Source organism: Dama dama, chromosome 19 (genome assembly GCF_033118175.1).
Source record: "Dama dama isolate Ldn47 chromosome 19, ASM3311817v1, whole genome shotgun sequence".
Classification (NCBI taxonomy): Eukaryota; Metazoa; Chordata; class Mammalia; order Artiodactyla; family Cervidae; genus Dama; species Dama dama.
The window spans coordinates 54,045,480-54,072,276 of record NC_083699.1 but is presented as its reverse complement, the minus strand read 5'-3'; the positions used below and the strand labels follow the sequence as shown (position 1 = coordinate 54,072,276).

Sequence of the window (26,797 nt, the reverse complement as noted above, 5' to 3'; positions counted from 1 at the left end):
GTAATGTCTCTGCTTTTTAATATGCTGTCTATGTTGGTCATAACTTTCCTTCCAAGGAGTAAGCATCTTTTAATTTCATGGCTGCAGTCACCATCTGCAGTGATTTTGGAGCCCCCCAAAATAAAGTCTGACACTGTTTCCACTGTCTCCCCATCTATTTCCCATGAAGTGATGGGACTGGATGCCATGATCTTAGTTTTCTGAATGTTGAGCTTTAAGCCAACTTTTTCACTCTCCTCTTTCACTTTCATCAAGAGGTTCTTTAGTTCCTCTTCACTTTCTGCCATAACGGTGGTGTCATCTCCATATCTGAGGTTATTGATATTTCTCCCGGCAATCTTGATTACAGCTTGTGCTTCTTCCAGCCCAGCATTTCTTATGATGTACTCTGCATATAAGTTAAATAAGCAGGGTGACAATATATAGCCTTGACATACTCCTTTTCCTATTTGCCCTTCACCAAAATGGGACATTTGTTATAATCAATGAACTTACATTGACATATCATACTTACCCAAAGTCCAGAGTTTATATTAGAGCTCACTCTTGGTGTTGAACATTCTTTGGGTTTGGAAAAATGTATAATGACGTGTATCTAACATTACAGTATCTCATAAGAATATTTCACTGCCCTTAAAGATAATGGCAACCCACTCCAGTATTCTTGCCTGGAAAATCCCATGGACAGAGAAGCCTGGTAGGCTACAGTCCATGGGGTCGCAAAGAGTCCGACACAACTGGGCGACTTCACTTTCACTTTCAAGATCTTCTGTGCTCCCAGAAAGACCTACTTAGAATCTTGCAAATAAAGTTTCCTGGGATGAGTTCTTAACCATCTTTAGCTTTCCGACCCCTATGGCTGTGTTCATGTGTTCATGGTTATAGCTTCTCAGGGCACCAGAGGCACCACCAGGCCCAGCCCGCTCTCCCCAGGGGACACCAGAGAGGCTGCATCCCCTGGGACCCAAATCCAGCATTTCACTATGTTCTTCCTACCCAAGTCCACCTCCCAACCGTGTAATTCCACATTTCCCAGTCCTAACAGAATCCCCTGTGGACAATCAGAAACTTGACTGAAAGGAAAGAGCCCCCTGCTGGGGGGTGCTGGTCACCACCCCTGCTGCAGGTCTCTCACAGTGGACTGTGTGAGTCGCTCTGTTTTCTGCACTTGGCTGGGAAGAGCAAAGCAAGCAAGCACTCGAGAAATGCTGACCCCTAGGAAACCCTGGACTCAAATCCTCCTTATCCCTTGGGAGGGGCAAAATGAGTGGAAGAGAAGAAACCAACTTAACTAAAGACCAAACAAAAACTGTACTTAGGTATTCTTGCTTTTCTCATCAAGAGGGCTGGATTAGGACATGAGTTCAAAATAAAAAGAATTTAAATCAGGAAGTAGTGTAAGGAAGCCCAAATCTTCACACAGTTCTCTTTCCCACCTGTCTAACCAGCAGTTCTTCTCCCCTTTCTCTCCCCTTCCCCCATTCCTTTCTCTTTGTGGCCAGCACTCTGCTTACTGTTGTCTGAAGCATGTCCCTAGCTCACCCCCCACATCTCCATAAAGCATCCTTAAAAACAAAACAAGCAGAAGAAACATATGCTGGGACACTCAACACTTCGGGCTGTCATCCCTCTTTTCCCTTGAGAGCTAGAACAGCCATCAGCAGCTGGTGCTGGGAACCTAAAGGCTCAGGCTGAAGAGTAAGGTCTGCTGGGAGGGCCTGGTGAAAGGAAGAACCCTGAGAACCTCTCCCAATGGTCCATGCTGCCTGCTCCTGGTCAGCTGGCTGTCCTTAGGCCAGAGCCACAGGTTACACTCCTGTGAGCTGTGCTCAGACCCCTCATTCACAGTCTTTCCCTCTTCCTGTATGCTTGCCTCTCTCTGACACGAACATGCAGTATCAAGTCAAGTAACACTGTCCGGGAAAGTAGCTTCAGACAAAGGAAGAAGTGTTTGAGACCTAAGTTCAAATTAACTTCATCTCAGGGTCTAAAATGCACAGACACATGAAATTTGCTCAGAACTGATTAGACAAAGCAGATGCTAGCAACATTTCTCCCCTTCTCCTGTTTTACAGTGAAGACGTCTAAGGAAAAGTAGGGGGCACATAATGAGAGTAAATACGGTAATGTGGTCATTTGCAAGTTCAAGTGCTGGACTTGGGACTTAGGAGTGCCAGATGGAGGCCATCACAGCCTATCTCTGGCCTGGACTGAAATGTGGGTGAGAGACAAGATTGGCTCAGATCCTGGGAAATAATAACCTATGACTATAGTACAGGGAAGAGGAAGCGCTGCCCTGACTGGAGCAGGATCCGTGGCCGTAGCCTCTCACCCAAGTGAAGTGTTCACTCCTGAGGATAGAAAAAGATCAAGCTAATGCTCCAGTCTTTAACAAGGCAGCTACTTCAGGGATATTGATGTTCTGATTGATCCTTTATTCCTGACTGTTCAAAGTGGACCTCAAAGGGGAAATCGGAGCAAAGAAGTCACTACCTAACAGGTATGGTTTTTTCTCTCTCTTTTGCTGGTGGCAAATTGCCCCCAGTTCCATATGAAAGAAGCGGGGGAACATAAATGTGTCTCAAGTTTGAGGTCAGCAGTCACAATGGGGTGTGTATGTATTAGCCTTGCTGTTCTCCACATTTTCAGGATGAAAAAAAGCCATGAAGGCAATCACTTAATATTGTCTCATTAACGATGCTTCCTTATCCCTCACTTGCTGCCTAGAGAAATAATCACAGTGGAAGCCTCAACCACACATGCACCGCCTGAGTCATACATACAATCAGCCCCCTCTCTGTTATACAGTTGGAGTCTCCTGACTCAGAAAATACCAATGTTGGGGACTGCGAGCTTTGGAGATACAGGAGCCGGGAGCACCCCAGCCCTGGTTCCTCACAGCCTGCTGTGTTAGCGTTGGCAGGCCTTGGGACCAAGGCTGAGACAAAGCAGCATGACCGTCACAGGGCCTCACACCCTCAGAGAGGGGTCCCTCCAAGGCCAGCCCCACCCTGTGTAGCCCTGGGGCAGAGCTGTCTTTGGACCAGTGAGTTTGCTGCCTCTCGTCCCAGGAGAGCCACCTTGTCCCACAGAACAGAGCCTCTCCTCCATGTGCTCAATACCATCAAGCCCTCTTAACCCCACCTCACAGCCCAGCCTGGCTGAGCCTATGGCCAGAGACTCTGCTTTAAGGCAACTCCACATCTGGGGAGGTTCAGGAGTCACCTCTGAGGCCACCAAATCTTGACTCTGTTGGCAAGCACTATCCTCCCCATTGCCATCCCAGGGATAGTTATGCAACTCTGCTGCTGGGAATGGTGATGGTCACCACCATGATGGTCATGGTCAATGGAATATCTCCACTGGGATGGGTGTTTGGTCTCTAACAATATGGCCATAGCCTAAAATATTCTAAGCAAGGCTGCAGAGGCTACTGCTTATTTAATTAGTTGGTTAATAAGAAAGATTATTTTTATATAAATATTCAAATATATTTTAAAATATTTAAATACATTTAAATATTTATTTAAAATACATTTTAGTTATGTAATAAACTTAGTCTAAACAAGGAATAGGCAGACTATGACTCACAGGTGAAATGTGAGCCATGTTTTCATAAATAAAGTTTAATGAGAATGCAGCCATGCTCATTCATTATGTGGCATTAGCTATAAATGATTTTGCCCTATAACAGCAGAACTGAGTAGTTACAAAAGATCTGGTGTAGCCACCAAGGCCTGAAGTATTAACTGCCTGGTCTTTTACAGAAAAATTTGCCAATTCCTAGTCTCAAAGTACTAACTTGTCTCTCAATTATTATGGAATGAACCTAGTAGACTAACTGACTAAACCATGGTTAGTAATAGCTTGTAAAAATTACAAATGCAATAAGTGATACACACTTCTTGTGAAATGAAAAAGTCTCTGTTAGCCATAGATGAAGCAAAATTCTCTGTTAGCCATCCTGCTGGTGCAGATCCCCTGTTCCTCCAAAAGTAACTGATCAGTTTGGTGTGGTTACTGCCGATGGTCTCCTTTGCATTCACACATACATATATGCCCTAACATACTATATGCATTGTCTTATTATTCTCCTCGATATTCCACTCATATTTTCCCTCCCCATATTCCATATGGAGACTTTTCATATCTACTTTCCATATCATCAATTTTAACTGCTATACACTTTTGCAGAGTACAATTCTTTCATTTAGCCATTTCCTTTTTGATAAATATTTTAGCTGTTTCCAAGTTTTTACTCTTACCAACAATACTACAGTGACTTTTCCTGTTTACATCTTCTCGTGCCCACCTTCAAGTGTTTCCCTATAGGAGCTACTGAGAAGTTGAATTACTCCATCATAGAATATGTGCATTTTAATCTTTAAGACTGTCAGATGGCCTGCCACAGTGCCTGTATCATTTTACATTCCCTCCAGCTGAGAACAACAGTTATTATTCCTCTACACCCTGATGCTTGCTACTTATTAAACATTTGATTACTTTCCCGACTGGATGAGTGAGAAAAGTAGCCCATTTAAAAAAATATTTAAATTTCTGTGATTACTAATATATTAGTTTGCCAGAATGGCAAGTACCACAGACTAGATGCCTTCAGTTCAGTTCAGTCGCTCAGTCATCTCCAACTCTTTGCGACCCCATGAACTGCAGCACGCCAGGCCTCCCTGTCCATCACCAACTCCTGGAGTCCACCCAAACCCATGTCCATTGAGTTGGTGATGCCATCCAACCATCTCATCCTCTGTCGTCTCCTTCTCCTCCTGCCCTCAATCTTTCCCAGCATCAGGGTCTTTTCAAATGAGTCAGCTCTTCGCATCAGGTGACCAGAGTATTGAAGTTTCAGCTTCAACATCAGTCCTTCCAATGAACACCCAGGACTGATCTTCTTTAGGATGGACTGATTGGATCTCCTTGCAGTCCAAGGGACTCTCAGGAGTCTTCTCCAACACCACAGTTCAAAAGCATCAATTCTTTGGTGCTCAGCCCTCTTTATAGTCCAACTCTCACATCCGTGCATGACCACTGGAAAAACCATAGCCTTGACTAGATGGACCTTTGTCAGCAAAGTAATGTCTCTGCTTTTTAATATGCTAACTAAGTTGGTCATAACTTTCTTCCAAGGAGTAAGCGTCTTTTAATTTCATGGCTGCAATCACCATCTGCAGTGATTTTGGAGCCCAGAAAAATAAAGTCAGCCACTGTTTCCACTGTTTCCCCATCTATCTGCCATGAAGTGATGGGACCGGATGCCATGATCTTAGTTTTCTGAATGTTGAGCTTTAAGCCAACTTTTTCACTCTCTTCTTTCACCTTCATCAAGAAGCTCTTTAGTCTTCTTCACTTTCTGCCATAAGGGTGGTGTCATCTGCATATCTGAAGTTATTGATATTTCTCCCAGCAATCTTGATTCCAGCTTGGGCTTCCTCCAGCCCAGCGATTCTCATGATGTACTCTGCAAATAAGTTAAATAAGCAGGGTGACAATATACAGCCTTGACGTACTCCTTTTCGTATTTGGAACCAGTCTGTTGTTCCATGTCCAGTTCTAACTGTTGCTTCCTGACCTGCATACAGGTTTCTTAAGAGACAGAGTCAGGTGGTCTGGTATGCCCATCTCTTTCAGAATTTTCCAGTTTATTGTGATCCACACAGTCAAAGGCTTTGGCATAGTCAATAAGCAGAAATGACTTACAGTAAAGAAATTTATTTTCTCACATAAAGGGCAGAAAGTCCAAGATTAAGGTATCGGCAGGTTTGGTTTCTCCTGAAGCTTCTTTCCTTGGCTCACTGATGGCGCCTTCCTCTGTGAGTCCATCCCTGGTGTCTCTCTGTGTCCACGTTCCCCTTCTTAGAAGGAGACTCATCATATTGCATTAGGGCTCACTCTAACAACCAGACTTGAGCTTAATCCACTGTCTAAAGACTCTGTCTCCAAATACAGTCTGAGGTCTTCGGGGACACAAATCAACCCGTAACAATCAGTGAGGCTGGGCATTTTTTAAAAAATAACTCTTCACCCTTCTATTTCCCTCTTAATTGTCCATTCTTTAACTCATTTTATATTGGTCCATCTTTTCCCACTCATTTGTAGGAGTCTAATATTTATTCTTGATGATAACGCTTTGGTATATACACAGTACTCTAAAATTGTCACTTGTGTTTTTAACTTTCACCATGTTTTTAGTCAACAGAAGTATTTACTAATATATTTTTTGCTATTATTATTTTGATATAGGTCTTTTTATTGATTTTCTCCTTTATGGACTATGCGCTTTAGTTCTTATATAAGAAAGTCTTTTCAACAGCCAAGATTATATCAATATTTTGCCACACTTTTATCGTTTAAGAAATAGATCTTTAGTCTACCTGGAATTTATTTCTATTAATTATTTCAATTGCATTTATTGAAAAATCTGTCTTTATTCATTTGAAATGTAAACCTCTATCACATACTAAGTTCTCTATTTTACATGTCTATCCTTGGATTCTATATTATTTTGTATCTATTTCCCATTCCTGAGCCAATTTCCATTATAGCTTTACTGTTTCTAATTGATTTTTTTCCGCTAAAATCTGTTTTGTTTAGATATTTCATGATATTTCATCTTGTCACCTCATTGAATTCTCTTTATTGTTGTAAAAGTTGATCTGCTGATTCCTTTGGAATTTCTGGGTAGACTTATTAAACATATGTAACAAGAGTTTTGTTCTTTCTAATTTTTACACAGTGTTTTGTGTTTTTGTTTTTTTCCTGGTCTTACTGCCTTCATGGCCTTCTAGCACAGTGCTGAATTAGAGCCATGAAGAGGACAGTCACAGGGCTGATGTATACAGTTGTCTATGTTGTATATGAGACAATTCTAGGAATACCATTCGCACTTAGATGTCTTAATTACTTTTGTCATGTTCCTGATTTTAATTCATTGTTATTTTCTTACTGTGAACTTATATTTCTTGGAGACATCTCTGCCGGATTCTTTGGGCTGGGGTTGTGCCCTGGTCACAACCTGGGAATAACACAGGAGTGTGTGTGGGATTCTTTCTTGCACACTGGGGCCTTTTGATCTGAAGAGGGTTGGGAAGAATTGTCTGCCACTTGACACCTGCTCATCTACCTGCCATATCTCCTGAACTTTTATGAAACATTGAAATAACAAACTGAATACCCAACTGATAGTTAAGATGAGGAGACACAGCTAAACCTTTCATGTAATATATGAACAGTTCTCCCAGGTCTCTATGAATTCCAAACAAAGAGCCAAACCATAAAACTACAGGCAATAAGAGCACTTCACATGCCTGTTTAAGAGACAGGCAGTTAAATCAGAGGTCAGTGTACCTTGTTAAATATTGGAAGAGGATAGAGGTGTACTTTTGACTTGGGCTGATCCAAGTCGAGGAATGAACCTTTTGACCTCTTTGATAACTGTGTCCCAGGAAGCACAAAGGCCAAATTTCATTTATGGCCACCTAGAGATAGAAGCTGGCCTCTCATAGTTAAATTCATACAAGGTGATTTTTGCTGAGTTTCCTCTGGATGTCTGTACCCCTGCCAGGGCCAAGGAGGGGGAGTCTTTTGTTCAGAGTATTTGATTCATTTGAAAAAAAAATTGTAAATATATGATCTCATTTTATCCGCATGAGTTTGTGACAAAAATTTAACTTACATATTGTATCTATTTGCACTATAGAAATAATCAGAAAACAGGGGAAAGAAAGGCCTATAACTTACTACCTTTGTGACCTTGAACACACTTCAAAGCTCCAATTTCCTCATTTGTTAAAAAGATAATACAACCTGTGGCGCCCTGCTCAACTGGGGATAAGTCCTGCTCTGCCCACCTCAGCATCTCCACGTGAGATAATTTTGAAATCATTTGGTAAACAAAAAAACCTGTGTAATGTGAGTTGGTAAGTTTACCAAACATCTCCCTTCATTGAACAAAACCAAGTTTTTTAAGCTTCGCTGTTGACTTCTTAGAAATTCAATTCTTATGTAATTTCCTTTAACCTGCTTTTTTTCCCCTCTTTACCCTTTGGGCACACACACACACACACACTGCAGATATATTATAAAATATACATGTTACATATACAGAAATAAGATGTATATACACAAAATATAAAAAAATAATCCTGCTGTTTCTGAGACTTTCTATACCTAAGGACATGATTTTTCTACCATTTTCCCTTTCATTTAGACTCTTTATGGCTTCAACTCCAAAATGCTCACTCTTTCCTTCCCATAATCTCAGTAACTGGGTTTCAAAGCTTTTCAACTCTACTCATTTCAAGATTAAATGTATATGTAACTCCTCCCCACACCCTTTTCCTGGGAAGGATCTTACCCCAAAATGCATATTGACTTTAAACAACAATTTATGACACCAGTCATTTTGCGTGTGTTTGCCCATCTCCTCTATTTTCCAGAACACCGAAGATGTTTTTATTATCTTACCCTCTGCCCACTACTCTGTCAAGTTCTCCATCACATCCTTTTTGTGTCCTGCTGATTTTCCGTCTGGGTGGTGACTCCATAGGTCTTTGTTTGCTGCACAGTGTGGATGCAAACCAGCAGCCTCAGGGAGCAGTCAAAAAGGCAGGAAGGGAAAAAAAAAAAAAAAAGGAAAGGCAGGAAGGGCTCAAGCCCATACTGATCCGGGGATTGGAATTTGCATTTTAACAAGCTCCTCAGGTGATCTGTATTCCTGGAAAGCTGGAGAACCCGCATCCTAGATGAGAAGCAGGCACAGGATTAGCTTAAGCAGTGGGGCTTCTAAAGCGGCCCTGGAGAGAAGGGGCACAACTTTAATGCCTCACAGAGACTAAAACTGGTTTAAAAACTAAGGCCATCCAGGGTCAAATGCAGCTTAACTGACTTGGGTACCTTTTTATCCCTCACTGTAGAGCTCTTAACCACTGTTGGTACTTTCCTTTTTGCTCCTTCTCTGCCTCATAGCTTTGGCCTCCTCACAGCCCTTCCCGGCTGTCCAGCTTCTGTGTGCCTGAGATCTGTGGGCACCCACGCTGGTCCAGGATCTTGGCTTTTCTCTCTCTTCTTTGAAATACAGTGTAATCACTTTTAAAAACATATGTTTATTTAGCTGTGTCAGGTCTTATTTGCAGCCTGTGGGATCTTTAGTTGCAGGAAGCAAACTCTTAGTTGCAGCATGTGGGATCTAGTTCCCCCAACCAGGGATCAAACCAGGGCCCCTGCATTGGGAGAGCAAAGTCTTAGCCACTGACCAGGGGAGATGCTTGGCTTCTCTTTTCACATTCTCTAAATATTTGATCAACAACTGTTTAGTGACAGGTGATTTTTTTAAAACTGTGTACAATATGCTTAGTATTCACCTACCATATTAACATTCAAGTCTATGGTTTGGTAATGTTAGGTGTATTTATATTATGCAATCATTCTCCAGAATGTTTTCATCCTATAAAACTGAAATTCTATACTCACTAAACAACAATGTGCCTTTCCCTTCTTCCCACAGCCCCTGGCAACCACCATCCTACTTATTTTAACTTTATTGTCAAAATAATTGCAATATAATTGTGTGAGTTTAAAGTGTACAATGTGACGATTTGATATACATTTACACTGTAGAGCGATTATCAAGATCAAGATAATTAACACATCTGGCCCCTCACAAAGTGAACAAAGTTAACTCCTGTGTGTGTGGTAAGAATGCTTAAGACATGCTCTCAGCGACTTTCAGATAATACAGTGTAGTCACCACACTGTACACTGCCACCATCCCACTTCCTGTTTCTATGAGTTTGATTACCCTAGGTACATCAAGTAAGTCAAATCATACAGTATTTGTCCTTTTGACTGGCTTATGTCACTTAGCATAATGTTCTTAAGTTTCATTCATGTTGTCATATGTGTCAGAATTACCCTCCTTTTCAAGACTGAAAATATTTCATTATGTATATCTCATATTTTGTTTATCCATTCATCTATTTATGGATATTTTGGTTGCTTCTGCCTGTTGACTGTTGTGAATAACGCTGTTGTGAACGAGGGTGTGCAAATATCTCAAGACCCTGCTTTCAGTACAGAAGTAAAATTGCTCAAACTTTGGCAATCCTGTTTGTAATTTTCTGAGGAATCTCCATACTGTTTTCCATAGTGCCTGCACCATTTTATATTCCCACTAGCAATACACAAGCGTTCTAATTTCTCCACATCCTTTCCATCCCTTGTTTTTCTGTTTTTGTGATAGCATCCATCCTGCCTGTAAGATAGGATGTAAGATGAAGTCTCGTTGTGACTCTGATTTGCCTTTCCCTAGTGATTAGTAATAGGAGCATCTTTTCACATGTCTGTGGACATGCACTTCACAGTCAAAGTATGTCATTTATTCTGCAGTTTTCCACCCAGATGACTGTTTGAAAAGTAAAATGTTTAGATAATAAAATAGTCCACTCATTCCATGTAAACAACCCTCCACCACACATGACTCCGTTTCTGATTCCGTATGCCTCCAGGTGGTTGGGTGAAGTGGCCCTGCGTATAGGCACATGAGTGCTCCTGACCACTCCACAGAGACTAGTCAGCACTGTTAAGGCTTTTTTTAAATGTTTTTTTTTCCCCCGTGGTAGAAGTCACATAATATAAAACACACTATCTGAACCATGTTTAACTGTGCAGTTCAGGGTCACTAAGTACATTCACATCATTGTGCACCCTCACCATTACCCACTTCTTGACTTTTCACCTTCCTAAACCAAAACTCTCTCCTCATTAAACATTAACTCCCCATCCCCACTCCCTGCCTCCCAGCCCCTGGCATCTACCAATGTACTTTCTTATTCTACGAATTTGACTATTCTAGGTACCTTGTGTAAGTGGAATCAAATAGTATTTATCTGCATCTAATGTATGCAGAGGACACCACCCTTATGGCAGAAAGTGAAAAGGAACTAAAAAGCCTCTTGATGAAAGTGAAAGAGGAGAGTGAAAAAGTTGGCTTAAAGCTCAACATTCAGAAAACTAAGATCATGGCATCCGGTCCCATCACTTCATGGGAAAATAGATGGGGAAACAGTGGCTGACCTTATTTTTCTGGGCTCCAAAATCACTGCAGATGGTGAATGCAGCCATGAAATTAAAAGACGCTTACTCCTTGGAAGGAAAGTTATGACCAACCAAGTTAGCATATTAAAAAGCAGAGACATTACTTTGCCAACAAAGGTCCATCTAGTCAAGGCTGTGGTTTTTCCAGTGGTCAGGTATGGATGTGAGAGTTGGACTGTGAAGAAAGCTTAGCGCCAAAGAATTGATGCTTTTGAACTGTGGTGTTGGAGAAGACTCCTGAGAGTCCCTTGGACTGCAAGGAGATCCAGCCAGTCCATCCTAAAGATCAGTCCTGGGTGTTCATTGGAAGGACTGATGTTGAGCTGAAACTTCAATACTTTGGTCACCTGATGCGAAGAGCTGACTCATTGGAAAAGACCCTGATGCTGGGAAAGATTGAGGGCAGGAGGAGAAGGGGACGACAGAGGATGAGATGGTTGGATGGCATCACCGACTCAATGGACATGAGTCTGAGTAATCTCTGGGAGTTGGTGATGGACAGGGAAGCCTGGCGTGCTGCAGTTCATGGGGTCGCAAAGAGTCGGACATGACTGAGTGACTGAATTGAACTGAACTGAATGTATGTTGGAATTCATCTTTAAGATTAACTAAATACATGTTTTAAATCTGCACCTCAGGGTGAGGACTACCTTGGTAGGAAAGAAAACAATTTATGGCTTACCTCATTACCGATCTATTCCAACAACAGTATAGTATTCTTGGAATCTGGTGGTCCCCTAGGCAACAGCCCAGACATCAGGCCCTTTAATTTGGCCTCGTCTGTGTTTCTGACATTCAGATTCACCAGGAAAGGATCTGAACAGGTCAATAGATCCCATGCCACTGGAGAGAGCAATTACACCATCACCCACAGACCCAGGAAGCTGATGGACCCCTGGTAGGCTCCTGGACCTGGTCCAACCAGGAGCCCCTGTGAGGGCAGTGTGGGTGGGACAGGCCTACCTAGCCTCATCCTCCTCCAGCAGGGTCAGATTGGCAAGTTTATGAGTCTCTTCCACAAGGACAGAGACGGGAGGCTTTGAACATGCGAACATAACACTGTTTAACCCCTCGTGTAACTGTGTCGCAAACACTGGCATTTTATCTGACACGTCCTGTCTTTTTCTAATGCGAGGAGAGGGAAAAGTAGCACTTTTTCCTAACAAAAGCCTTCTTTGATCTCATGCGTTTCAAAAGCCCAGATCTCACTGTAACTCCCACTTGCTGCCAACCCATTCTTCCCCAGTGGAAGCCCACTCCTCCCACTTCACAATTGCTAGAAGGAAGTGTGCATGCTAAGTCACTTTAGTCATGTCCAACTCTTTGCGACCCCATGGACTGTAGCCCGCCAGGCTCCTCTCTCCATGGGATTCTCCAGGCAAGAGTACTGGAATGGGTTGCCATGCCGTTCCTCCAGGGAATCTTCCTGACTCAGGGACTGAACCTCTGTCTCTTACGTCTCCTGCATTGGCAGGTAGGTTCTTTACCACTAGCACCACCTAGGAAGCCTGCCAGAAGGAGGAGTGCCACTCAAGCAAGATAAACGGTTAACAGTGCAGCAGGGAAGCAGGCAGTGTTGACCACAGGCCAGGCCGTCCCTCCCTGCCTGATTCCTGATCCATAGAAGGGGCCTCTCTGAGACTCCTTGTTTTGACACTTTTGTCAAGGTGTTCAGGCCTGACAGCAGCATCAGAATGGAACACAGAGAGACTGGGCAGTCAAGGCTTCATTGGTCTGGGGGGTAAGCTCCCCTGGAGACTGCAACAGGCTATGTGGCTTAGTTTTATGGGGTGTATATGTGTGTGTGTGTGTGTGTGTGTGTTATATATATGTAATTTTACAGGTTTTATATTATATATATATATATAATACATATAAACACGTAGTTTTATAGGTACAACAGAACCAGAGCAGAGGTGGATTTTAGCTAATGAGGCTTAGGTTTCTGGGCCCTCATTTACACGACCTCTTCCCCACATCATGTGCTTTTGTAACATTTTCAAAAGACATTAATCACAGTTGTTTTAGAGGCTTTCTACTCACCACCACATTTTCCTTGAAGTTGAGTGGGGATGGAATGGCCCTGGGCGTGTCTGGGCCCAGGCTACGGGCAATGGTTTGGGGACACATAGAGCATGGGTACACGCCTGCAGGTACGGACGCAGGGCGGAGTTACTGCTAGCTACCCAGTGTGGGTGCAGTTCCAGGAAGGCCCCCCTGCCTGCTCGTCCACCGTGCTGGCAGGAAGGACAGGGCCTGACTGTCACCGCCTTTCCGCGCCCTGTGGCGTCCAGCACAGGCTAGAGGAGGGACAGAGGTGTGTGTGAAGGCAGAACTTAACTGACAGAGAATTCCTCCAAATACAAAACTTCCATGAAATTTATCTTGATAGAGGTTTTCTTATTTGACAACAATCCTTGACTTAGTTGTGAAGATGAAACTTTTCTCTATCATAATAAAAAGCAAATTTTGATCACCAATGCTAGAGGAATGATCTTTCTACTCTTTATATTTAAAATGACATTACAAAATCATTGTTCTACAAGGAATATAATTCACTCTCTATTGCTGTTGTAGTAATACCCGAAACTGGTGGCTTAAACAATACGAAATGAACTGTCTTACAGTTCTGGAAGTTCTAAGTCCAAAATCAGTGCCACTGAGCTAAAATCAAGGTGTTGCCAGACTGGTTCCTTCAGGCAAGGACTCCCTTGTCTCTTCTAGATGCCACCCACACTCTTGGTCTCTTCTTCCATCTTCAAAGCCGGCAGCACTGACCTCTTTTCCATCATCACATCTCTTTCTTTGAATAAACCCAAGAAAGTCTTTTGAGGACTCAGGTGATTAGACAGAGCCCACCTGGGCAATTCCCCATCTCAAGGTCTGTACCCTTAATCACAGCCGCAGAGACCCTTGTGCCATGTAAGGAAACATATTCACGTGTTCCAGGGATCAGGACACAGATATCTTTGGGTCGTTATTCTGTCTCCCACAAGGAGACAATCAAAGATACCATAAAGGAGTGTCAGACAATTAATTAAAATGTTACGCTATCTTTCCGGACTTCATGATGTTTGCTACTATCCTTTTTAATATTAGTAATTTATTGTGATTTCTCTTCTCATTCTTTCTCACAAATACATATTCTCTTGATACCTAACTACACATCTGCAACTCTGCATTCTGTTTTATAAAGAAAACTCCCACAATTGTATAAACCTCAGACCCCACAGAAGCTGACTCATGGCACCTCTACTCACCCACTGACTTAAATGAAAACTTGATGAAACCTCTCCCACCGCCAGCTGGAGAGTGTCTACAGCTGGCCAGGATGGGTGACCCATGGGCTCACGGGCCAGCAGGAAGGCCAGGGAGTGCCAAATGGGGCTGACTGGTGTCTCAGAGTAACTCTCCTTCCATCTGTGCCCTGGAGAGTCACCTCCCGAAGCAGATGCAGCATGTGGACACTCCCCAAGACAGGGGTCCCCAGCCTCCAGGATCTGAGGTGATCTGAAGTGGAGCTGATACAGTAATAATCGAAACCAAGTGCACAATGAATGTAATGCACTTGAATCACCCTGAAACAATCCCCTCCACCTCACCCACCTGACCCCTGGTCCTTGGGAAAACTGTCTTCCACGAAAGCAAACCCTGGCACCAAAAGGTTGGGAATCGCTGCCCTAAGCGTTGCCCAGAATGACAGGCAGGGCTAGGGGGTGAGGAGAGAGTGGGCCAGGCCCAGAGGGACTCAAGGGCCTCTGAACTGCTACCCTGGGAACAGCATAAATCTCCTGCTTGGCAAATGTTAGGATTCTCCTGGGTTCAGAGTTAGCTATTTCTCCCTTGTTATGGTTACAACACTGCAATCAGTCTGATTTCCTCTCTGGGGTTCTTTTTGGGGCTCAGCATGAACCAGCAGCCCCCATGCCGTTCTCATCCTCCCTTATGAAAAGCACCGGTCACTGGCAGTTTCTCTTCCGCTGCCGTTCATCTGCCCTCCTGCCCTCCTCATCTCCTAACCTGCCTCCACTCCTACACTGGTGCAATGCTCACAGCTGGGACCCTCACTCTGGCTTCAGTTTCTTTCACTCCGCTCTTGACTCTTTCCAAACCACAGTCCCCCATTCTCACTTCCTCGGTGATTATTCTTTGTGTTTTCAGGCACATTCCAACACCCTGACGAGGGCTCCTCTCCCACTCTAGTGAGAATTACTCCTTCTTGTACATCTCTGCTAAACTTCAAAACCCTGGACCTCCTACTGGGCATTTTTCTTGTTCATCAAGATGATCAAGGCCCACATCAATACCTTATTTCTGGCCTGCTGGCCCAGATATAGCCACAGCACTGCTCACATCGTCTCCATGTGACTCCAAACGTCACTAGCTGATGGCTTCCCACCTTCCTACTTGACCCCAGGCAAAGTCTTCCCAGCACCTTCTAGTCCTTCCCTTTCACACTTTCCTTCTGCAGCTGAGGAGCATTTATGTCATGTTTTTTCCTCGTGTTTTCTAATCTGGAGTCATGATCAGCCACCTATCCTGTATCACTGGCCATCTCAGATCGTTTTAACATTGGAGCTGGGGGTTGCTGCATCTCACAGCTTAACCCTGAGGATCAGGAAATCCCAGGTCCTGAAGCAGAGTCTCAATCAGCCTAATTTCAGAACCTGAAATTGCTGGGTGCTCTCACAGCACCAGGCTCCCTTTGTGAGCCTCCTGTAACCCATCGTCCTTGTCTGTTGGTCCCGGATCAGCCTGGATTCCATCCAGTTCCCATCCTCGAGGCTGCCTCTGCGGTCCTCTCCTGGCTCCCCCGTCACCCACAAGCCCTGTGCTACTCCCCTCGCTCCCAGTCCAGGGATGCTGGCTCCTTCTAAAGCAGAAACAAGTCATGTGTTCTTTAGGATGTCCCCCAGTATCCCCTGGTCTCTGGACACACCACTCTCCTTCCTTTCTCCCCAAATTCAAATTTGTCTCCCTGAACAGCCTGCTCTCCACGCTGGGGGTCCCTCTGGGCTGGCTTCTGAGGGACACGCATCTCCACAGTTCCTCCTTCACTTCTCTCCCTGCTGGATCAGCCTGTGAATAGACACAGATCAGCTGGTAACATCCCCAGAACATCACGCTTTCCTGTTCCTTTTCATTCTTGCCAAAGGCCATGTAGACCTTTTCCATTTTATTTATGAGGCTCCCGAGCACCAAACAAGTGAGTTGAGTAGAGAAAGTGAGTCAAAGGTCAGTGGCAGGGGCTAGGCCATCTTGACAATGAGAGCGGGACAGTACCTGCCGCATCTCGTGCCCCAGGGAGCAAAATCCAAAGTCCTCTGACCTTCAGATGTGGGACAGGTGGGTCCTATTTGGTTACAGTTAGTCATCCCCATGTGTAGACCCATGTATGTCATTCTCTTCTTCCTAATTTAGCAGTGGCCTACAGACCTTAGCAAATGAAGTAACTGTATTGTTTACATCAGTCTGGTCAGGCCAGGTGCTCCACGCACCGAGGACTGAGCCTTCAGCAATCTCAACGATTTCTTAGGCAGCACACTGTGGAACCAGTCTGAATGTGCAGACCACCCCAAAGCTCTCCAAAGATCCCTCACTGAAGCTGGTTTTTCTAAGGGCTTAATTAAGACCCTGGTGGGTGAGAAAAAAAAGAAAAGACTCTAAAAATATACAATGACAAAAATATTAATACAAAAGCTGAGAACCAATGAGTCTGCAGAAAATGGGCCTCATCAACCCCAGAAAAAACTCAGGTGCTTTTAGTGGTATGGCCATCTGCTCATGTGAACCTCTGCTTAGAAAGTGAAGGATCTGGAATACAGATGGAGCTTCCCTGGAACTGGTCAAAAGCCAGTGGGTGAACACATGCTCCTCTGACCATGAGAGGGAGGACCCGCAGCTCTCCAGAGGGTGCGGGACCAGAAGCCTCTGGATGTGGCTGGAGTGGCAGCAAAGTTCCTTGGTCCCTTCTGCTATAATCAGCATTGAGATGGCAAGATCTGAGGATCTCCGGGAATCACCTTCTGCCCAAGAACAGAGAGCTACCTCAAAGGGATTACATGACATGGAGGACCTGCCTAGGAAAAAGTCTGCACAGAAAGTGGGTTTAACAAATGGCTCACCCGTTCAGAAACACACCTTCTGAAGGATGCAGCAGGATGCTGAATTAAGAACACAGGCTCTGGAGTCAGGCTGACCTGGGTTCAAATTCTGGCTCTACCTCCTTCTAGCTAAGCAATGTCAACTCATCACTCACTAAGAGTAGGTGAGGAAATGTGCACTCAGGGCAGCAAGCCCCAGTCGTGTATAATTTATTAATTTATTCAATCAGGTATTGATGGCCTTTCCTTGCTGAGAATTTTTTTTTTAAAGGTTAATTTTTTATTTTTTTTTTATTTTTTTTTGTGTTTGTTTGTTTGTTTGTTTTTATTAATTGGAGGCTAATTACTTCACAACATTTCAGTGGGTTTTTTCATACATTGATATGAATCAGCCATAGAGTTACACGTATTCCCCATCCCGATCCCCCCTCCCACCTCCCTCTCCACCCGATTCCTCTGGGTCTTCCCAGTGCACCAGGCCCGAGCACTTGTCTCATGCATCCCACCTGGGCTGGTGATCTGTTTCACTATAGATAATATACATGCTGTTCTTTTGAAACATCCCACCCTCGCCTTCTCCCACAGAGTCCAAAAGTCTGTTCTGTACATCTGTGTCTCTTTTTCCGTTTTGCATATAGGGTTATCATTACCATCTTTCTAAATTCCATATATATGTGTTAGTATATTGTAATGGTCTTTATCTTTCTGGCTTACTTCACTCTGTATAATGGGCTCCAGTTTCATACATCTCATTAGAACTGGTTCAAATGAATTATTTTTAATGACTGAGTAATATTCCATGGTGTATATGTACCACAGCTTCCTTATCCATTCATCTGCTGATGGGCATCTAGGTTGCTTCCATGTCCTGGCTATTATAAACAGTGCTGTGATGAACATTGGGGTGCACGTGTCTCTTTCAGATCTGGTTTCCTCAGTGTGTATGCCCAGAAGTGGGATTGCTGGGTCATATGGCAGTTCTATTTCCAGTTTTTTAAGAAATCTCCACACTGTTTCCCATAGTGGCTGTACTAGTTTGCATTCCCACCAACAGTGTAAGAGGGTTCCCTTTTCTCCACACCCTCTCCAGCATTAATTTATCCCTTTTTTAGTATATTCAGCCTAAATACTGCATTTTACAATTAATTATTTTTTGCAAAGACCTCACTAAAGGAGTATTTTACTTTCAGAGAATACAAGAGTTGATCATTTCAATCCTCCGCTAGAGTTCACAATTTCACAGGCAGCGAGGAGCAGATGCAAACCTCAGAGTAAATACAGCTAGACTGGATGGAAACTGCACAGATAACTGGTCTTATTAAACTCATATGAAAGAGAGATGTGGCTGGTGCATACCATCACCTAGTCGCTGTCATTTTCCTGTCCACACAGTGTCATTCTGTAAGGAGGACTGATGTAAGAATGGAATAGGAACAAGTTTGGGGGTGTCAGCTGGCACCCTGTCCACCCCAGTTCAGATCTACATCTAACAAAGCTCCAGGCGACCTGCTTCCATAATCTCTTGCCAAGTGACAAACCTCCCCCAAACTTACCAATTAAACCAACCACCATTTTACTTTCTGTCGTGCTACTGTGCTTTGACGGGGCTCTGCTGGGAGTTCTTCTGCTCTACATGACACAGGTGGACATTAAGCTGTGCTGGGACGTCGAGACTGCTCACTCACATGACCAGAGCCTAAAGGGGACAGCTGGCAGGAGGGGCGGGGACGGCTGGCAGGAGGGGTGGGGACAGCTGGCAGGTGGGGTGGGGACGGCTGGCAGGAGGGGCGGGGACGGCTGGCAGGAGGGGCGGGGACGGCTGGCAGGAGGGGCGGGGACGGCTGGCAGGAGGGGTGGGGACGGCTGGCAGATGGGGTGGGGACGGCTGGCAGGAGGGGCGGGGACGGCTGGCAGGAGGGGCGGGGACGGCTGGCAGGAGGGGCGGGGACGGCTGGCAGGAGGGGCGGGGACGGCTGGCAGATGGGGCGGGGGCGGCTGGCAGGAGGGGCGGGGACGGCTGGCAGGAGGGGCGGGGACGGCTGGCAGGAGGGGCGGGGACGGCTGGCAGGAGGGGCGGGGACGGCTGGCAGATGGGGCGGGGACGGCTGGCAGGAGGGGCGGGGACGGCTGGCAGGAGGGGCGGGGACGGCTGGCAGATGGGGCGGGGACGGCTGGCAGGAGGGGCGGGGACGGCTGGCAGGAGGGGCGGGGACGGCTGGCAGATGGGGCGGGGACGGCTGGCAGGAGGGGCGGGGACGGCTGGCAGGAGGGGCGGGGACGGCTGGCAGATGGGGCGGGGACGGCTGGCAGGAGGGGCGGGGACGGCTGGCAGGAGGGGCGGGGACGGCTGGCAGATGGGGCGGGGACGGCTGGCAGGAGGGGCGGGGACGGCTGGCAGATGGGGCGGGGACGGCTGGCAGGAGGGGCGGGGACGGCTGGCAGGAGGGGTGGGGACGGCTGGCAGATGGGGCGGGGACGGCTGGCAGATGGGGTGGGGACGGCTGGCAGGAGGGGCGGGGACGGCTGGCAGGTGGGGTGGGGACGGCTGGCAGATGGGGTGGGGACGGCTGGCAGGTGGGGTGGGGACGGCTGGCAGATGGGGCGGGGACGGCTGGCAGATGGGGCGGGGACGGCTGGCAGGAGGGGCGGGGACGGCTGGCAGATGGGGCGGGGACGGCTGGCAGGAGGGGCGGGGACGGCTGGCAGGAGGGGTGGGGACGGCTGGCAGATGGGGCGGGGACGGCTGGCAGATGGGGTGGGGACGGCTGGCAGGAGGGGCGGGGACGGCTGGCAGGTGGGGTGGGGACGGCTGGCAGATGGGGTGGGGACGGCTGGCAGGTGGGGTGGGGACGGCTGGCAGATGGGGTGGGGACGGCTGGCAGGAGGGGCGGGGACGGCTGGCAGATGGGGTGGGGACGGCTGGCAGGAGGGGCGGGGACAGCTGGCAGGAGGGGCAATGGGCCTTTGTCACCCGGGTCATCCCAGATGGTCATCCCTCTTCACGTGGACTCAGTGTGTGGCAGCAGGGTAGACAAACTTTCTCACATGGTGGTTAAGGCTCTCCAAAGGGCAAAAGCAGAGGCAGCCAGACCTTCCTATGACTTAGGCCCAGGACTGGCACTGTGTCACTTCCTCATATTCTTATGGGTTTAAGCAAGTCACAGACCATCCCTGGTTCATCCTGAGAGGGACTATACCAGGGTATGAAAGTGAGAGGTGTGTTTTATTGGGGACCATCTTTGGAGAACACCTGTTACAGGTGCTCTAAACGGGGCTTTATAAGAATATGAGAGAATGAACTACAGAATATGCTAGGTCTGCTTATTTAACTTGGGCCAAACAAAGCAAAAGTTACACCAAAAGTACTATGGAGTGAGATCCTGGTGTTAATTCTAATGTCACCTCATTAGGGAATTGGGGAATGCAGTAATCAGACACAGATTAAGTGTATCTCTCTCCTCTGTCCTTTTGGAAACATTTCTTTCATCCTCTTGATGTGTATCTACTGAGCTTCTGTTGTGACACATGCATTGTGTCATAATTGTCATGCCCCTTCTTGGGAAGGGCACTTATACCAATGGCTGAGGGACTGCCACCTCAGTCTCCTACTGTCCAAAGTTGCTAATTTATGTGCAGAATACCTGCTACTGTCTCCACAGCCCCAAGTTCTGCTATGCCTAATGGCTCCTGAATGAAGCTGAAAACCTCCTCCAATATCTTACTTAAAAAATTTTCCCTTCCTGTAAAGCTCTTTAATTTGGGAATACTTTTTGCATCTGTGGAGCAGTTAGAGGGTTTCATAGCAGACCCTGGAGTTCTGCCAAAAGAGTGATTTTCAGCTTCTGGAGCATCTGAAAAAAGACCAACATAACAGAGTATCTGGTGTGTGGAAGATGCTCAACACATGTTTGCTGTTGTGATAACTGTTTTGATGACTAAATGAGTTCTCTTTTGCAAAGGACCTAGAGCACTGAGTTTCAAGAATTCTTAGTAATGATTTTAGTATCTTTCTGCCTCATCTCTTTAAAAAATTATGTATGTATATGTGTTTATCGAGGTATAACTGACATAAGTTTACAGATGTAGTTTCAGATGTAGAATGTAATAATTCTGTACTTGTACATATTGTGAAATGATCACCACAGTCAGTGCAGTTAATATCCATCACCATCCCTTATTCTCTAGTACTAATCCTGAACCTTAGGTAGCCCCAGGTATCTGTTGAAACCATTTGTCTCTTTTAATGAGAATGTTTAATATACAGTACACCCCCTGAACAACATGGGGGTTAGGGGCACTGACCTGCACAGTCAAAAATCCGTTTATAATTTTTGACTCCCCCACAACTGCATTACTGAGTCTGCTGTTGACTAGAAGACTTAACAATAGCAACATTCAATTAACACATGTTTTATATGTTATATGTATCAGTCTTACAATAAAGTATCTCACAATAATGTAGACTAAAGAAAAGAAAATGTTATTAATAAAATCATAAGAGAAAATAAATTTATGGCACTATACTGTATGGATACTGTAAGTTCCCATCATCTGCTTACAAGATGAATTATTGATCAGTACCTACATCATTATGATATAGATGTTATACATATTACTAACAGTAGATATAAAAATGAAAAGATAATGTGAAAAAGAAATTCATATTTATTTATAGGTATAACGATTCATGCATTGATAGGTAAGAAATAGCAATATAATTGGTTTATGGTAGTCTAATGCAAGTGAAAGGGTTGTTTCACAGAGCCTGGACTATACACTAAATGAATCATCATTTGGTTTTTATGGCAAACATACTATTGAAAACACTGTGACATTAAAAAAAAGTACCTATTATGACAAGATACACAATTTTTTCAATTACAAGAGAGGCAAACTGTACGGTAATGTAAACAAAATTATAAAACAGTAAGAAAACTAACACATTATTGATTTTATATTAAATACCTCTCATGCCTATGTAAGGAAGACTAATATCTACACATTTTTATGTGTTCAGGAGATACCTATAATTTTTTTAATATTTCTAAGCTATGTGGTTCATCTTAAGAGTTTTTCAAATTGCCACACATCTCCAAAAATTTTTCTGATACATTTACCTAAAAAAATCTCCATACAAGTGGACCACTCAATTCAAACTTGTGCTATTCAAGGATCAACTGCATTTACATTTAATTATCAACATATTTGCTCTTTCCATCATGCTATTTCAGTTTCTCTTCTCTCTATGGTTGGACTTTTCTTTATTCTTCCATTTTTTCCTTTCTACAAGCTTTTAAGCTATGCATTCTATTTCCATACTTTTAGTGATTGCCTAGAAGTCTTATGCAGGAGATGCAGGTTCAGTCCCTGGGTTGGGAAGATCCCCTGGAGAAGGGAATGGCTACCTGCTCCAGTATTCATGCTTGGAGAATTCCTCGGACAGAGGAGCCTGGTGGGCTACAGTCTACGGAGTCGCAAAGAGTTGGACATGATTGAGTGACCAAAAAAACTTCAGAAATCTTAACAGGCACACTTCACTAATTAAAATCTGATTTATTATCTTTCTCCTCCCTCAACAATATTGAACCTTAGAAAACTATCATTGTAATCATCCATCTTCTTTTTTAAAAAAACATATTTATTTATTTTAATTGGAGGCCAATTACTTTACAATATTGTAGTGGTTTTGCCATACATTGACATGGATCCGCCACGGGTGTACATGTGTTCCCCATCTGAACCCCCCTCCCACCTCCCTCCCCATCCCATCCCTCTGGGTCATCCCAGTGCACCAGCCCCGAGCACCCTGTCTCATGCATCGAACCTGGACTGGCGATCCTTTTCATGTATGATAATATACATGTTTCAATGCCATTCTCCCAGACCATCCCGCCCTCGCCCTCTCCCACAGAGTCCAAAAGCCTGTTCCATACCTCTGTGTCTCTTTTGCTGTCTCGCATGTGGGGTTACCGTTGCCACCTTTCTAAATTCATATATATGAGTTAGTATATTGTATTGGTGTTTTTCTTTCTGACTTACTTCACTCTGTATAATAAAAAAGTTTCATCTGTGGATGAAACTTTCCGGTTTCATCCACCTCATTAGAACTGATTCAAATGTATTCTTTTTAATGGCTGAGTAATATTCCGTTGTGTATATGTACCTCCATCTTCTGACTTACATGTTTTTGCATATTTTAGTTGTGTTTTGCTTTTCTTTTTAACTCCCAAGCATTGTTATCATTGGTTTATATAGTTGTTTGTTCAGATTTTATGGTCAATTTTTATTCATTTTACAAATCTGATTGGTCAGTTTCATAGGCTTTTTCTCTTTCTTTGATTGTCAGCCTCTTCTACTATTTATTTAAACTTTCTTTGCTTGATAATTCACGGGGTCTTTGCAGATCTAATCCTGTTGTAAGTTGTTTTCACTGTCTCCTGCTCATGGTGCCATGTTAGTTTTTTATTCATGATTATGAGTTTTTTCTCATATTTCTTGAAAATTACTTGTGTGATTCTTTGTGTCTAGGTGGAAGGTGAGTTTCTCTACAGGGTGGGGTAGGGGTGGAGAGGATTAATTCTGCTTCTATGGATGTCTGGGAGCACTAACAACCTACAATCACTTTAAATCAAATTCTTTGTGGCTTTTCTGGACACGCAAAGTATACATTTTTTCCTACAAGACTGTATGAGGTCAGAATTATAATTCAAAAAATCAGAGAAAATTTCCACATACCTGGTCAGTTCAAGTTTCCAGTCAGTCTATTTTATTTGCAGTTTTGAAGGGTCAGGGTCATGGAACAGATTCATTTCTAATTCATTCTTATATGTGAAATGGTCAGCTCTCATCTGTTATGCTGTTAAAAACAGAAATTTGTGTGTTGAAGTTTTACTAGAAGTTTTATTTTGCTTTTAGAAAAAGCACCATCATCTGTAGTGTGGTGGCTTAGAGAGACTTTGGGGAAGAATAGTGAATAGGACAGTTTCCAGTGTCTGCCCACTGTCCTCTATACCTACTCCCAAGTAGAATTCAAGTCACACCCTCCAGGGGAAAGTTGCCTGGGGATGACATCTAGGGTACAGCTCTATGAATGGGTACAAGTTCTTTGATTACTCATTTACCCCTCAGCTTGACTGGGGCCTGGGTATTCTCTCTCTGCGTCATGAGCCTGGCTCCTCTCTCTCTCCTCATCTGCTTATTTACTCAATTGAAAACAAGTTTTCTGCTCAGCCTTTCCAGTTCTCTCTGGGAGTCTGGGCCACAATACACCTGAGGGGCCAGCTCTCTGGGTCTCCTCAGTTCCAGAACAAGTGTCCTGTCCCATGGACAGCCCCATGTTCAGGCCTGTGACCAGCTCATGGCCTCCTAATCTGAGTCTATCCAAGAATTACTTCTTTGGTCCAACCCAGACACTCCTTTCTTTTTCCTTCTCATTTCTTCCTCTAACTTTTCTCTCCCCCATGTTCTTTGTCCATGTGTTTTACTCCAGGGCCTTATTATTGAACACAAATATCATGGTAACAACTTTCTCTCTAACTCTAGTCCTCTACCCCCATTTATTCTATGGAAAGTCAGCTCTGGTGTCCACAAAACCAAACATGAGTGATGCACACTGCGGCTGCCTCAGCACAGCCCTGGCCAGGGTTCTCATTCCCTGTGGTGTTTTCACTTCTAGTCCAAGAGGCTCAGAAGCAAAGCTGGAGGTGGGCCATGAGGAAAAGTGGAACCATGCTGACCTCGTGCACTGCGGAGAAGCTGACTCTGCATCTACAAATTCCATCACTGGTGCAGATGAGGAAGAAGAGGGTCCCCAGATTTGCCGTGTATGTGGGGACAAGGCCACTGGTTATCACTTCAATGTCATGACATGTGAAGGATGCAAAGGCTTTTTCAGGTAGAGTTACCTGTCAACTTTTCACCCACCTGCTACTTCTGACAAAATGGGTCACATCCAACTGGGGCTCTGCCATTAGTTCCCTGGGCACCATCTCAGGGCTTCAGCTTCAGAGGCCCAGGTTCAGAGTGTGGGCTGGTGGCCCATCCAAAGGCCTCCTAATTAGTCTCAGGAGAACCATTAACATCTGAGAGGAAATGTTCATCTTCTATTTTCCCACTCTACTCAGGAAAGGCCTCTTTCCATTAAGATCTCCCTTTGTTTCTCCATGTGCTCTTGAATAAAATAGCAAATACAGCAAATGAGTCCATAAAAGAGGGGAAAGAATTTGAAAATCCACAAAATTCAAGAGTTCAAATCACTCTTAAGGAGCGGTGTTAAGTAAAAAAAGGCATAAAATAAGTGAAGAATATGACACACCAGCTCACCTAGAAACAGAGATCCAAGATATTAAGGACTAAAAAGTCCCAGCTCACAGCAAGACAGCCCCGAACAGAATGGTCACGTTGTTCAGCTGAAGAAAGAACAATGACACTGCTCAGTGCAGGCTCAGACCATGAGGGAAAGAGGCCAGCCAGGAGAGGAGGGAGGGCAGCTCGCTCTGCAGGGGCACACTTGGGCCCCTCGTGCATTCTGAGGACAGTCAGCTGACTTGACCTCTGCAGAGTTCCTCCTGATGGCTGGACATTTAAATGGAAATGGACCCCAGCACCAAGGTCCAGCTTGCAGTCCCGTCAAAGCTGGGCCGCCAGTCAGTTGGGTGCAGGGGGGAGCCCAGTAATGGGCTTGACTGGGACCTGGGTATTCTCTCTCTGCATGGTGAGCCTGGCTCCTCTCTCTCTCCTCATCTGCTTATCTACTCAATTGAAAACAGGTTTTCTACTCAGCCTTTCCAGTTCTCTCTGGGAGTAGGGTGTCCAGGCCAGGAGGAGCCCAGTAATGCACTGCAGCAGCCGAGGACCCACCCACCCCCGCCCCACTCCCGCCCAGAGTGAAGAAACCCCGGTTTAGGAGCTGATATGGTCATGTTTGAGGCCCCAGGGGTTAGGTCAGCTCAGGAAGCTCTCATGTTCCAGGGAGAAATGGACATCCGTGTGGGTCACTGTCAGCCTGTGCTCAGCTACAAGCATCAACTCTCCACTCATGGTGTTGAACAACAAGGAGAACATGTCACCTCGCACAGTCTAGAAGTCTGAGGCCTTCAAGGGGTTGGTGAGCCCAGCAGTCAGACCTTTTTCCTCTTCTGCCGTCAGAGAGTGCCTACCCTGCCTGCTCCACTGAGGGCAGCAAAGTGCCAGGGGTTCAGGCTGGGAGCTACAGGGCTCAGCTGAGGAATTGAAAGGTCCCTCTTGTCCTCTAAGAGCAAAGAAATCTTCCCCAGAAGGCCCTTCAATTCACATCACCTAGACCAGGGCCCCAGCCAACTCTAGAGCTGGTCACTAGCAAGGAGCCCCAGACAGATCCCTGAGCTGGGCGTCTACCAGTGAGGCCGCACCATAGTGTCCACACAGTGGCCACACAGCAGTGTCCACCTCCCGTGTGGATGCTGAGCTGGGCGTCCACCAACGAGCAGGAAGGACACCCGAGCCAGACCTGGATTCTCCCTGCGGCTCGCGGTAGGGGTCAGAGCTTGGATCCTGCTATCAGGCAGACCTGAGTCCAAACTTCAGCCTGTCCTCTACCTCGAGGACAG

The 26,797-nt window shown here is 45.2% G+C and overlaps 1 protein-coding gene across 3 annotated transcripts in view; it reads left to right on the top strand.

Moving 5' to 3' along the window:
- The first annotated feature begins 2,256 nt into the window (after positions 1 to 2,256).
- Positions 2,257 to 26,797, top strand: part of NR1I2 (nuclear receptor subfamily 1 group I member 2) — a 36,571-nt gene continuing 12,030 nt past the window's right edge. For all 3 annotated transcript variants that reach the window (XR_009696999.1, XM_061167082.1, XM_061167081.1), the window contains exons 1-2: positions 2,257 to 2,500; positions 24,886 to 25,104. Coding sequence is in view for 2 of the 3 variants with exons in the window: in XM_061167082.1 (XP_061023065.1) it covers positions 25,073 to 25,104 (32 nt within the window). In the remaining variant the exon portion in view is untranslated. The remainder of the gene's footprint in view (positions 2,501 to 24,885; positions 25,105 to 26,797) is intronic.